Here is a 15,054-nt window from a genome sequence, read left to right on the forward strand (position 1 = left end):
AGCTAGGATTAATGTTGCTAGGGTTTGGATGGATCGGGACTTGAGACGACAGGTACGTCTGGTGCGGTGCGTGATCGGAAGGTACGTAGGTACGTACGCCTGATATTTATTATCCCCGGACGGCCGGTGAGCAGATAGAACAGACTGCCATACGTATTCGGTCGATCAGGTTGGAACTCGGATCCGCAAGGAAACGCTTTAACGCTGTTGCTAAACGTGCATATATACTTAGGGCAGGCACGCTTATGTGAACGCTGTTGCTAAACGCTTTAACGCTGTCACTAAACGGCCCTTGTTGATGCTTCCACGGCCCTTCTGCGGCAACATGTGGTGCTCGCCATATGCGCAGTGATGGGCAGCAGGGAGACATGGTGGGGCATTACAGGGGTGGCGCCGATCCGGCCGTGCCACCCATAGCCAGCACAAAGCGGTGGCAGTCTACGATGTGCTCTGGTCCTGCAATTTCACTTCTTCCCTAACCTAGTTCCTCCTAGTCCTAGACCAAGCTGGGCAAGAAGAGTGTTGGTGGATTCGTTGGTGGTTGGGCCCTGCCGGTCAGGCATGGCCTGAAGCCATGGATGGAATCTTGGATGTCTGGACTCTAGGGCAGTAACCCTGATCGTGGAAGCCGTGGTGCTCATGGGCTGAGCGCATGGCTTAGAAGCTGGTTAGTTACCATGCCCGCCTAGGCGGCATCGTGATTGTTGCTTGACGATCAGTGTCGAAGGTGGAGCGAGCTTACCAGGGTGAAAACCGTTCATGCCTTTGGTCAGGCTGACGGAAGCGTCATCCATGCACATCGCCACCTTCTTGAAGTACCTTTCGTGGTTGCTCTACATGAAAGTCTTGATCCTTTGGATTGGGTGGTGGCAGGGCTCAGGTTTTGTGTCCTTCATGAAGGCACCACCTAGGAGCTCTTGGTTCGTTAGGCATGCTACTTTGTCTCTTCATCGTGGCTTGCTCACGGTTGAGAACTAGTTCGACTTCTTAGTGAGCCTTAGTGTTTATATGTTGTGTACTTGGACTTGTATGGGGTATTGTGGCTACTCCATAGCAGCTCCATATCTTACGTTGGATGCGTGCATGCTGATGGCGTGTTGTATTTTATGGTTGTATGTTGGTCTTGCTTTTTAAATTAAAGCAGGGCGAGAGCCTTTTCTAGTGTAGAGGAGGAGGAGTAACAACCTCCTTGAGATTTCATATCAAGTTAACTATTACTACCTCCGTCCGGGTTTATTGGTCCTCATTGTATTTCGTGCTAAATTTCAGTCATAGATCAAACCAACAAAATGTTCACGCATGTCACCAAACATTATATTTTTAAAAATTATGTTCAAATACGAATCCAATGAGATAATTTTTTTTAACATGCATTAATATTTTGTTAGTTAAATCTTTAGCCAAAATTTGGCACAAACTACAAAGGAGACCTGTAAACCAACCAGGACGGAGGTAGTAGGTGGCTGGAAATAAAATCATGCAGAGTAGAGATGATTCTACTCAAGAATTATGGTTGTCAACTTGTCATCACATCGCGTGCATCACAAGCAAGACACATATATACACTGCTAGAATCCATAGCTTTGTCTGAGTGTTGAGGTGTTTGTCGAGTAGATTTTATCGGGCACTTTTAGACCATCTCCAACAGCCGCGCTAAATAAGCGCCGCGCCGTAAATTTACCCTTTTTAGCGCGCGTGCAATCGGTATAGGGGCAACAGCGGACGCGCAATAAGTGCGCGCGGCATGTAGAGTTGGGTGCGCGGTCCGAATCTCCATTGCATGTTGTGTATTTGGTGCGCCCGCTTCCGCGCGCCGCACTCTCTTCGCCGCGCCACCTTCGCCCCGCCCGCGCCGGCGGCGGCGAATGGACCTGATGGACACCCGCGTCAGCACCCCCTCACCCCTTCCTACACCCGTGACCCCTCCGCTGCCGCCGCCACAAACCCTAGCGCGGAGCTTTGGCTTCGCCTCCGCCGGAGCTCCTCCAAGCACCGGCATGGCGCGCGGCCTTTTCATGGCGCCACGGATTACCTCAGCGGCGGGTGGCGTCGCGCCGGAGCCCGCCGTGAAGCCACGTGCCCTCCTCTTGAAGCTCCCAAATGCGGCGGCCGAAGAAGGGCAAGGTATCCGCGAAGAAAAACAAGGCAGCGGACGGCTCCGGCTCCTCGAAGCCGTCGAGGAAGAAGCTTGCAGGGCGTGCGACTGGCGCGGCGGCTACCGAAGCGCCGGCGAGCTCACTTGTTGAGCCGGCGGCCGACGCGCACAAGGTGTTCGAGGTGTTGGGGAACGTAGCAAAAATTCAAAATTTTCCTACGTGTCACCAGGATCTATCCATGGAGAGACTAGCAACGAGGGGAAGGAGAGTGCATCTACATACCCTTGTAGATCGCTAAGCGGAAGTGTTCAAGAGAACGGGGTTGAAGGAGTCGTAGTCATCGTGATCCAAATCACCGGAGATCCTAGTGCCGAACGGACGACACCTCCGCGTTCAACACACATACAGCCCGGTGACGTCTCCCACGCCTTGATCCAGCAAGGAGAGAAGGAGAGGTTGAGGAAGACTCCGTCCAGCAGCAGCACAACAGCGTGGTGGTGGTGGAGGAGTGTGGCAATCCTGCAGGGCTTCGCCAAGCACCGCGGGAGAGGAGAAGGGAGAGAGGTAGGGCTGCGCCAAGGAGAGGTCAAACTCATATGTTGGCAGCCCTCAAGACCTCAAGTATATATAGGGGGAGAGGGGGGGCTGCGCCCCACCTAGGGTTCCACCCTAGGAGCGGCGGCCAGCCCAAGATCCCATCTGGGGGGCAGCCAAGGGGGGGGAGAGGGGAAACTTGCCCCCCAAGTTAGGTGGGTGCGCCCCCACCCCCAACCCTAGGTGCCTTGGGCCCTTGTGGGGGGGCGCACCAGCCCACCTGGAGCTGGTCCCCTCCCACACTTGGCCCATGCAGCCCTCCGGGGCCGGTGGCCCCACTTGGTGGACCCCCGGGACCCTCCCGGTGGTCCCGGTACGTTACCGATAAAACCCAAAACTTTTCCGGTGACCAAAACAGGACTTCCCATATATAAATCTTTACCTCCGGACCATTCCGGAACTCCTCGTGACGTTCGGATCTCATCCGGGATTCCGAACAACATTCGGTAACCACATACAAACTTCCTTTATAACCCTAGCGTCATCGAACCTTAAGTGTGTAGACCCTACGGGTTCGGGAATCATGCAGACATGACCAAGACGTTCTCCGGTCAATAACCAACAGCGGGATCTGGATACCCATGTTGGCTCCCACATGTTCCACGATGATCTCATCGGATGAACCACGATGTCAAGGACTCAATCGATCCCGTATACAATTCCATTTGTCCTGCGGTATTGTACTTGCCTGATATTCGATCGTCGGTATGCCGATACCTTAGTTCAATCTCGTTACCGGCAAGTCTCTTTACTCGTTCCGTAACACATCATCCCATGATCAACCCCTTGGTCACATTGTGCACATTATGATGATCTCCTACAGAGTGGGCCCAGAGATACCTCTCCTTCAACCGGAGTGACAAATCCCAGTCTCGATTTGTGCCAACCCATCAGACACTTCCGGAGATACCTGTAGTGCACCTTTATAGCCACCCAGTTACGTTGTGACGTTTGGTACACCCAAAGTATTCCTATGGCATCCGGGAGTTGCACAATCTCATGGTCTAAGGAAATGATACTTGACATTAGAAAAGTTTTAGCATACGAACTACGATCTTTGTGCTAGGCTTAGGATTGGGTCTTGTCCATCACATCATTCTCCTAATGATGTGATCCCGTTATCAACGACATCCAATGTCCATGGTCAGGAAACTGTAACCATCTATTGATCAACGAGCTAGCCAACTAGAGGCTTACTAGGGACATGGTGTTGTCTATGTATCCACACATGTATCTGAGTTTCCTTTCAATACAATTATAGCATGGATAATAAACGATTATCATGAACAAGGAAATATAATAATAACTAATTTATTATTGCCTCTAGGGCATATTTCGAACAGTCTCCCACTTGCACTAGAGTCAATAATCTAGTTCACATCGCCATGTGACCAACATTCGAAGAGTTTACTAGTGTCACTAAACTAGTTCACATCATCATGTGATTAAGACTCAATGAGTTCTGGGGTTTGATCATGTTTTGCTTGTGAGAGAGGTTTTAGTCAACGGATCTGTAACATTCAGATCCGTATGTACTTCGCAAATCTCTAGGTCATATTGTAAGTGCTGCTTCCACGCTCCACTTGAAGCTATTCCAAATGGTTGCTCCACTATACGTATCCGGTTTTCTTACTCAGAGTCATCCGGATAGGTGTTAAAGCTTGCATGGACGTAACCCTTTATGTCGAACTCTTTATCACCTCCATAAATGAGAAACATGTCCTTTATTTACTCCAAGGACAATTTTGACCGTTGTCCAATGATCCATTCCTGGATCATTCTTGTACCCCTTGACTGACTCATGGCAAGGCACACTTCTGATGCGGTACGCAACATAGCATACTATAGAGCCTACGTCTGAAGCATAGGGGACGACCTTCGTCCTTTCTCTCTCTTCTGTCGTGGTCGAGCTTTAACTCTTAACTTCATACCTTACAACTCAGGCAAGAACTCCTTCTTTGACTGATCCATCTTGAACACCTTCAAGATCATGTCAAGGTATGTGCTCATTTGAAAGTACTATTTAGCGTTTTTTGATCTATCCTCATAGATCTTGATGCTCAATGTTCAAGTAGCTTAATCCAGGTTCTCCCTTGAAAACACTTTTCAAATAACCCCATATGCTTTCCAGAAATTCTACATCATTTCTGATCAACAATATGTCAACATCATATACTCATCAGAAATTCTATAGCGCTCCCACTCACTTCTTTGGAAATACAAGTTTCTCATAAACTTTTGTATAAACCCAAAATCTTTGATCATCTCATCAAAGCGTACATTCCAACTCTGAGATGCTTACTCCAGTCCTTAGAAGGATTGCTGGAGTTTTGCATATTTGTTAGCGTTCTTCAGGATTGTTAAAACCTTCTGGTTGTATCACATACAACCTTTCCTCAAGAAAACTGTCGAGGAAACAATGTTTTGACATTCTATCTGCAAGATTTCATAAATAATGCAGTAACTGCTAATCCATTTCCAACAGACTCTTAGCATCGCTACGAGTGAGAAAGCCTCACCGTAGTCAACTCCTTGAACTTGTCGAAAAACATCTTAACGACGAGTCGAGCTTTCTTAATGGTGATTCTTACCATCATTGTCTGTCTTACTTTTAAAATCCATCTGTACCCAACGGCCTTACGACCATCAAGTATTTCTTCCAAAGTCATGGATCCTTTCTCGGATTTTATGGCCTCGAGCCATTCGTCGGAATCCGGGCCCACCATCGCTTCTCCATAGCTCGTAGGTTCATTGTTGTCAAGCAACATGACCTCTAAGGCAGTATTGCGTACCACTCTGAAGTAGTACGCATCCTTGTCACCCTACGAGGTACGGTAGTGACTTGATTCGAAACTTTATGATCACTATCATAAGCTTCTACTTCAATTGGTGTAGGCGCCACAGGAACAACTTCCTGTGCCCTACTACACACTAGTTGAAGTGACGGTTCAATAACCTCATCAAGTCTCCACCATCCTCCCACTCAATTCTTTCGAGAGAAACTTTTCCTCGAGAAAGGACCCGTTTCTAGAAACAATTACTTTTTGCTTCCGATCTGAGATAGGAGGTATACCCAACCATTTTGGGTGTCCTATGAAGATGTAATTATCCGTTTTGGGTTCGAGCTTATCATGATGAAACTTTTTCACATAAGCGTCGCAGCCCCAAACTTTTAAGAAACGACAACTTAGGTTTCTCCAAACCATAGTTCAAACAGTGTCGTCTCAATGGAATTACGTGGTGCCCTATTAAAGTGAGTGTGGTTGTCTCTAATGCCTAACCCATGATTGATAGTGGTAATTCGATAAGATACATCATGGTATGCATTATATCCAATAGGGTGCAAATATGATGTTCGGACACACCATCACACTATGGTGTTCCAGGCGGTATTAATTGTGAAACAATTTCCACAATGTCTTAATTGCGTGCCAAAACTCGTAACTCAGATACTCATCTCTATGATCATATCATAGACATTTTATCCTCTTGTCACGATGATCTTTAACTTCACTCTGAAATTACTTGAACCATTCAATAATTCAGACTTGTGTTTCATAAAGTAAATATACTCAACATCTACTCGAATCATCTGTGAAGTCAGAACATAACGATATTCACTGCATGCCTCAGCACTCATTGGACTGCACACATCAAAATGTGTTACTTCCAACAAGTTGCTATCTTGTTCCATCTTACTGAAAACGAGGTTTTTCAGTCATCTTGCCCATGTGGTATGATTTGCATATCTCAAGTGATTCAAAATCAAGTGAGTCCAAACAATCCATCTGCATGGAGTTTCTTCATGCGTATACACCAATAGACATGGTTCACATGTCTCAAACTTTTCAAAAACGAGTGAGTCCAAAGATCCATCAACATGGAGCTTCTTCATGCGTTTTACACCAATATGACTTACATGGCAGTGCCACAAGTAAGTGATACTATCATTACTATCTTATATCTTTTGGCATGAAAATGTGTATCACTACGATCGAGATTCAATAAACCATTCCTTTAGATGCAAGACCATTGAAGGTATTATTCAAATAAATAGAGTAACCATTATTCTCCTTAAATGAATAACCGTATTGTGATAGACATAATCCAATCATGTCTATGCTCAACTCAAACACCAAATAACAATTATTCAGGTTTAATACTAATCTTGATGGTAGAGGGAGCGTGCGATGTTTGATCACATCAAACTTGGAAACACTTCCAACACATATCGTCAGCTCACCTTTAGCTAGTCCCCGTTTATTCCGTAGCTCTTTTATTTCGAGTTACTAACACTTAGCAACCGAACCGGTATCTTAATACCCTGGTGCTACTAGGAGTACTAGTAAAGTACACATTAACATAATGTATATCCAATATACTTCTATCGACCTTCTCAGGCTTCTTATCTATGAAGTATCTAGGGTAATCCTGCTCCAGTGGCTGTTCCCCTTATTACAGAAGCACTTAGTCTTGGGTTTAGGTTCAACCTTGGGTTTCTTCATTAGAGCAGCAACCGTTTTTCCATTTCATGAAGCATCCCTTCTTGCCCTTGCCCTTCTTGAAACTAGTGGTTTTACAAACCATCAACAATTGATGCTCCTACTTGACTTCTACTTTCGCGGTGTCAAACATCACGAATACTTCAAGGATCATCATATCTATCCCTGATATGTTATAGTTCATCACGAAGCTCTAGCAGCTTGGTGGCAATGACTTTGGAGAAACATCACTATCTTCTCTGGAAGATCAACTCCCACTCGATTCAAGTGATTGTTGCACTCAGACAATCTGAGCACAAGCTCAACGATTGAGCTTTTCTCCCTTAGTTTGCAGGCTAAGAAAAATCATCGGAGGTCTTATACCTCTTGACGTGGGCACGAGCCTGAAATCCCAATTTCAGCCCTCGAAACATCTCATATGTTCCGCGACTTTTCGAAAACGTCTTTGGTGCCTCAACTCTAAACCGTTTAACTGAACTATCACGTAGTTATCAAAACGTGTATGTCCGATGTTTGCAACATCCACAGACGTTTTGGGGTTCTGCACACTGAGCGGTGCATTAAGGACATAAGCTTTCTACTGATCGCATAATCGCTACTGTCAACTTTCAACTATATTTTCTCTAGAAACATATCTAAAACAGTAGAACTAAAGCGCGAGCTATGACATAATTTGCAAAGAGTTTTTGACTATGTTCAGGATAATTAAGTTCATATTATGAACTCCCACTTAGATAGACATCCCTCTAGTCATCTAAGTGATTACATGATCCAAGTCAACTAGGCCGTATCCGATCATCACGTGAGACGGACTAGTCATCATCGGTGAACATCTTCATGTTGATCGTATCCACCATACGACTCATGCTCGACCTTTTGGTCTCTTGTGTTTCGAGGCCATGTCTGTACATGCTAGGCTCGTCAAGTTAACCTAAATGTTTCGCGTGTGTAAATCTGGCTTACACCCGTTGTATGTGAACGTAAGAATCTATCACACTAGATCATCACGTGGTGCTTCGAAACGACGAACTTTCGCAACGGTGCACAGTTAGGGGGAACACTTTCTTGAAATTTTAATGAGGAATCATCTTATTTACTACCGTCGTTCTAAGCAAATAAGATGAATAAACATGATAAACATCACATGCAATCAAATAGTGACATGATATGGCCAATATCATATTGCTCCTTTTGATCTCCATCTTCGAGGCTCCATGATCATCATCGTCACCGGCATGACACCATGATCTCCATCATCATGATCTCCATCATCGTGTCTCCATGAAGTTGTCTCGCCAACTTATTACTTCTACTACTATGGCTACCGGTTGGCAATAAAGTAAAGTAATTACATGGCGTTGTTCAATGACACGCAGGTCATACAATAAATAAAGACAACTCCTATGGCTCCTAACGGTTGTCATATTCATCGACATGCAAGTCGTGATTCCTATTACAAGAACATGATCAATCTCATACATCACATATCATTCATCACATTCTTCTTGGCCACATCACATCACATAGCATACCCTGCAAAAACAAGTTAGACGTCCTCTAATTGTTGTTTGCATGTTTTACGTGGCTGCTATGGGTTTCTAGCAAGAACGTTTCTTACCTATGCATAACCACAACGTGATATGTCAATTGCTATTTACCCTTCATAAGGACCCTTTTCATCGAATCCGTTCCAACTAAAGTGGGAGAGACTGGCACCCGCTAGCCACCTTATGCACCAAGTGCATGTCAGTCGGTGGAACCTGTCTCACGTAAGAGTACGTGTAAGATCGGTCCGGGCCGCTTCATCCCACAATACCGTCGAAACAAGATTGGACTAGTTACGGTAAGCATATTGAACAAAATCAACGCCCACAACTACTTTGTGTTCTACTCGTGCAAAGAATCTACACAATAGACCTAGCTCATGATGCCACTGTTGGGGAACGTAGCAGAAATTCAAAATTTTCCTACATGTCACCAAGATCTATCCATGGAGAGACTAGCAACGAGGGGAAGGAGAGTGCATCTACATACCCTTGTAGATCGCTAAGCGGAAGCGTTCAAGAGAACGGGGTTTAAGGAGTCGTACTCGTCGTGATCCAAATCACCGGAGATCCTAGTGTCGAACGGACGGCACATCTGCGTTCAACACATGTACAGCCCGGTGACGTCTCCCATGCCTTGATCCAACAAGGAGAGAAGGAGAGGTTGAGGAAGACACCATCCAGCAGCAGCACAACGGCGTGGTGGTGGTGGAGGAGCGTGGCAATCCTGCAGGGCTTCGCCAAGCACCGCGGGAGAGGAGAAGGGAGAGAGGTAGGGCTGCGCCAAGGAGAGGTCAAACTCATATGTTGGCAGCCCTCAAGACCTCAAGTATATATAGGGGGAGAGGGGGGGGGGCTGCGCCCCCACTTAGGGTTCCACCCTAGGGGTGGCGGCCAGCCCAAGATCCCATATATAAATCTTTACCTACGGACCATTCTGGAACTCCTCGTGACGTCCGGGATCTCATCCGGGATTCCGAACAACATTCGGTAACCACATACAAACTTCCTTTATAACCCTAGCGTCATCGAACCTTAAGCGTGTAGACCCTATGGGTTCGGGAATCATGCAGACATGACCGAGACGTTCTCCGGTCAATAACCAACAGCGGGATCTGGATAGCCATGTTGGCTCCCACATGTTCCACGATGATCTCATCGGATGAACCACGATGTCAAGGACTCAATCGATCCCGTATACAATTCCCTTTGTCTTGCGGTATTGTACTTGCCCGAGATTCGATCGTCGGTATGCCGATACCTTGTTCAATCTCGTTACCGGCAAGTCTCTTTACTCGTTCCTTAACACATCATCCCGTGATCAACCCCTTGGTCACATTGTGCACATTATGATGATGTCCTACCGAGTGGGCCCAGAGATACCTCTCCGTCAACCGGAGTGACAAATCCCAGTCTCGATTTGTGCCAACCCATCAGACACTTTCAGAGATACCTGTAGTGCACCTTTATAGCCACCCAGTTACGTTATGACATTTGGTACACCCAAAGCATTCCTACGGCATCCGGGAGTTGCACAATCTCATGGTCTAAGGAAATGATACTTGACATTAGAAAAGCTTTAGCATACGAACTACGATCTTTGTGCTAGGCTTAGGATTGGGTCTTGTCCATCACATCATTCTCCTAATGATGTGATCCCGTTATCAACGACATCCAATGTCCATGGTCAGGAAACTGTAACCATCTATTGATCAACGAGCTAGCCAACTAGAGGCTTACTAGGGACATGGTGTTGCCTATGTATCCACACATGTATCTGAGTTTCCTTTCAATACAATTATAGCATGGATAATAAACGATTACCATGAACAAGGAAATATAATAATAACTAATTTATTATTGCCTCTAGGGCATATTTCCAACACGAGGAAATGCCCCAAAGGCACAAAATTTCGCCAACTTTTTTGTTGTTGTTATTTCTTGAATGCATACATATAGATAGCTTATTTGCTTTGTTGTATATACTTTGTAGTGTCAACGATGAGGCATATATGTCAACTATGGGTGTTGGCTCCAACAATTCGCATTGGTCTCAAACCAATGACATGCATTTTGATGACCATGAGTTTGAGGTGGACGAGGATGGTGAGGGCATTGTCGACGCACTTGCAAGTGTCGGAGGATCCATCCGTTGGAGGTGATCAAAGTAGAGATGCTTATTGGAACTGGATGAAGGAGCACTTTTATCTACACAACAAGAGTGGAATTGACCGCTCCTCTTTATCTCTTTGCTCCCAGTGGTCGACAATCAGCAAAGATTGTCAAAAGTGGGCGGCTGCACAAAAGGCGGTTAACAAGTTGAACCCCAAGTGGCACTAACGATGAAGATAGGATAAGTGCCATTTCATCCATGTTCATCATGCTTGTTGTTGGTGTTTGTAGTGCTAACTTGTTTTGTTTTTATGTAGTTGAATATTGCACAAAACATGTTCAAAGGAGAGGATAAGAAGAGCAAGAAGGGGAAGATCAAGAAAGGAAGACCATTTACCTTGCTTCATTGTTATGAAGCATTGAAGGGTGATGAGAAATGGAAGAAGCGTGATGATATGGATGATTTGGATTTGATAAACAAACGCAGGCGAACAATTGATTTGGATGATGATGATGAGGAGGCATTAAGTGATGCCGGCAAGAGAAGACCCACACCAAACACGGTTTCATACTCGAAGCCAAAACGACTGGATGGGTGCAATAAAGACGCAAAAGAAAAGAAGAAGAGGAAAGGAGATGATGAGCTCAAAAATGCAATGGAAGCTATTGTGAAGGCAAGAAAAGAAGCCAACGAGGTGAGGAATATGGCAAGGAACCAAGATGTCGCGGCCGAGGAGAGGAGGGTGGCGGACGAGGAGAGGAAGGTATCATTGGAGGAGAGGACGGTGGGCATGGAGGAGCGATCTAGATTGTTGGATTGGGAGAAGTCCTTGTTCTTCATGGACACATCTATCCTCAATGAGGCGCAAAAGGAGTATGTCAATCTTGCCCATGAAGAAGTCTTGATCCAAAAAAGAGCCATGATTCGCGGCATGGGTGGCGGTGGCCTTGGAGGCATGGGAGGCATCGATGGCTTCAGAGCTACCATGGGCGGCATGGATGCCATGGGTGGCTTTGGAGCTACCATGGAGACCATGGGAGGCATGGGTGGTTTCGGAGCACCTCCGGGCGGCATGGCCGGCATGAGAGGCATGAGTTTTGCGTCTCTCATGGGAGGCATGGGAGTACCTCCGGGCGGCATGGGCAGAATGTCTTCCGGTGTGCCTCACACAGCTTCGCATGAAGATGCCATTAAAGATCTTGCCAACACCTTCCGAGCTTCACATGACGATGCGGCGCGCGACAATGAAGAGAAAGAGGAAGAATCGTCTTCGGAGGATGAGGAAGAGTCATAGGAAGATGAGGATGAAGACGAGGACGAGGCTTGATTGTTGATGTGCCTTTCCTTGGTGGGAACTTTTGTGTCATGAACTTGGTTCAGATTTTGAACTTGATTGGATGATGTTGTGGGCATGAATTTGAACTTGTGGGAACTTTATGTCATCATAAACTTGTTTGTGTGATTTAAATTGTACCATGTCTTTGTTTTGATGTTTGAAATTCATTTTGTGTCCAAAATGCAACATATGACAAGCGCCGGTTGCTCGCGCGCACTACATTTTTAGCGCGTCTGTTGGAGCTACGCGCGCGCCAAATTTACCGCGTCCGCTGGAGCCAGCACTCCTTGCCGCGCCAAAGCAGGCGATCGGCACACTGCAAACTGAATTTTAGTGCGCCGCGCGTTGGGCGGCTGTTGGAGATGCTCTTAGCAAAGCAAAATAAAGTCGAGTGTCTATAAAAAACTCAGCAGAGAGATAGCCCTCAGCCAAGATATCATTTTCCAAGTACACGTCATACAAAACTCGGCAAATACAAGTGCCCTCGGCAAAGTGCATGGCATGTGTCCCTTGTCGCCACAGTTGACAGAGCGTTGACGATGTTGCAATGTGTGTCGAGTAGGGTACTCGGCAAAGAAAGTTTCGCTGCTAGTATGGTCATCTTTGGCAACAATGGGACTCGACAAAGGTCTATTTCGAACCTGTATCTTTTGTTTATTGTCTATTATTTCTTTTATTTTCTTTCTTTCTTTCTTTCTCCTTTATATTTTATATCTTTTATTTCCCACCATTTTTCTCACGTCATTATGTTCCATTGTTTCTCAAACTCCACTTTTACCGCCCTCCATTGGTATAAGTCACATCACTCCCTACTTGTTTTAACTTCGATCCGTGAGCATGTGGTAGTATTGTAGGTTATGCAAGTATTGATTCGTGATGTTTGATGAGTGGGCTTTTGCATCACTTTTTCGTGTCTATTCTAGTAGAAAAATCCATCGCATCATATCCATCTACCAATTTTTCATGTTCACAATGCATAGCTTTGGATCTTCACTCGCTTTACCAAGTTCATTACACAACTTATAGCTTGGTCGACATAAGAAAATTTGATTGAATCAATGATAGTGCCGCTGCTAACTGTGATGCTCTCTAAACGTCTTGGGTGCCTCGACGATGTCTTTATCTGAGCCTCCATTTCCACCCCATGGTCCAACCTTTGTGGGAAGGCTCTACAATATGATAACACAATTATGTGATGTTTTCTTGAATAAAAGGGATGTGGACACAAACTAATGAAGATTTGGGTGAAGACAAAAAGTAGTTGTACATGTTGGTTATTCATCTCACCTGTGAACCATGGGACAAAATCCATGGATAGTGAGTTCTATGATGTTACCTTCGCTCCTTTGTTCATGGAACTTTTTATAGATGACACCGGTCGCCATAGCGAACTGTCCTGTCCCACCAACAATAGCCCACTCACCTTCTTCGACGGATATCCCCATCACTTGAAGCGTTGATCCCTTAAACCTATATCACGTTCAGATGTGGTTGTTAACTATATCATGCACATGACATGATCATTTGTAGTTTAAGTAATCAACATGAAGATATATTTCTTCACAAATATATATATATAACCATGTATGAATGCATATGCGTACGTACCTTTCAACCTCGAATGTTATGCTGAAAGTATTCTGCCAGTTACCGGCATAGATATGCAGGCCTTGTGCACGCGCAACAACGGTGGCGCCGGGGCTAGGGCCATCACATATCGGCCAGTTGTTAACGACTGCCGCACCCAAACCGGTAGTAACATTCGAGTCTATTATGCCTGACTGATTCTGGTTTGAACCAAGGGGAGTGTGGAAAAGGTACAGGCTGCGGAAGTTGAGCTCATTGCTCTCCACGAACGCTGCGCGGGGAGTTATCTGGAAATTGGCCATGGTGACTAGTGAGTTGGGTGGGGCTCTGGTTCAAGGGATGTTGTAGGCTTATGAGATACTAGTAGATTGTTGTGTGTGAGAACTAGGAGGTTGGGAGTCGTATTTATAGATCGCTAGCTAGGGCCAATGCCAATGGGAGCATGTCTGGGATTAGATGGAGCGAGACATCCCACGATGTTTTGTGCATGTCAGGATCAGCCATGTACACCACGAATGACGCTAGGATGCATACGAGTACAGAACTGGTGGTGCTGACTCAGCCTTGTGCATCACGAGCACCTTTCTCACCGGCAACAGAATCACTCCATCTCAGCTTTGGTGGCAGTAAGAAATAAAGGCACGTACGGGTAACGCTGCATGCTTTCTTGACTAAGGACGTACACCTCGTGCATCACGAGCTCATGTGCTCTGTGCTCACATTCAGGATAAGATTTTTCCTTCGAGGCCATCATCAGTATACAACGATCCTTAGGTGCATCTTGCTAGTAATTTGGTACTCCCTCCATTCAGAAATACTTGTCGAAGAAATTGATCCGGAAATACTTGTCGAAGAAATGGATCCGAGACGGAGGGAGTATATATGATTCCGTTTTAAAATGAAATTTCCCTCTGAATGGGAACTTGTGGAATCCTATGTGATGGACCATGAAATGAAGGGCTGAAGTTGACTACTACATGTTCAAGAGAGATAGGGTCGTGCATCGCGCCTATTTTCAAACTTCAGAGCCCAGGTGTCTTATAAATTTTCGATTCTGAGAATTTTTTTTTGTTTTTGAAAATTTCACATGATCATTGAGAACTACATTTCTCAGTAATAACCTTAATAATTGTAAAACCCACTATCCCTTTGTAAATTTGATATTCATAATTCAGCCCGTTTGCGCATTTTAACATGGCATAATTATGACAACATTTGCTATTCGAGACTCGTGCATCACGAGAACCTGTGTCTAACCGACAAGAGAATCACTGCATCTCAG

At 45.5% G+C, this 15,054-nt stretch overlaps 1 protein-coding gene across 1 annotated transcript; it reads right to left on the reverse strand.

Annotated features, from left to right (window-relative positions):
* Positions 1 to 12,567: 12,567 nt before the first annotated feature.
* Positions 12,568 to 14,162, reverse strand: LOC123040490 (uncharacterized). Its single transcript, XM_044463327.1, has 3 exons — positions 13,794 to 14,162; positions 13,473 to 13,655; positions 12,568 to 13,354 (listed from the first exon to the last, which is right to left on the reverse strand). The coding sequence occupies exons 1-3, from the start codon at positions 14,072 to 14,074 to the stop codon at positions 13,153 to 13,155; spliced, it is 666 nt and encodes a 221-aa protein (XP_044319262.1). The 5' UTR covers positions 14,075 to 14,162; the 3' UTR covers positions 12,568 to 13,152.
* Between the last annotated feature and the right edge of the window lie 892 nt (positions 14,163 to 15,054).

Source organism: Triticum aestivum, chromosome 2B (genome assembly GCF_018294505.1).
Source record: "Triticum aestivum cultivar Chinese Spring chromosome 2B, IWGSC CS RefSeq v2.1, whole genome shotgun sequence".
Taxonomy (NCBI): domain Eukaryota; kingdom Viridiplantae; phylum Streptophyta; class Magnoliopsida; order Poales; family Poaceae; genus Triticum; species Triticum aestivum.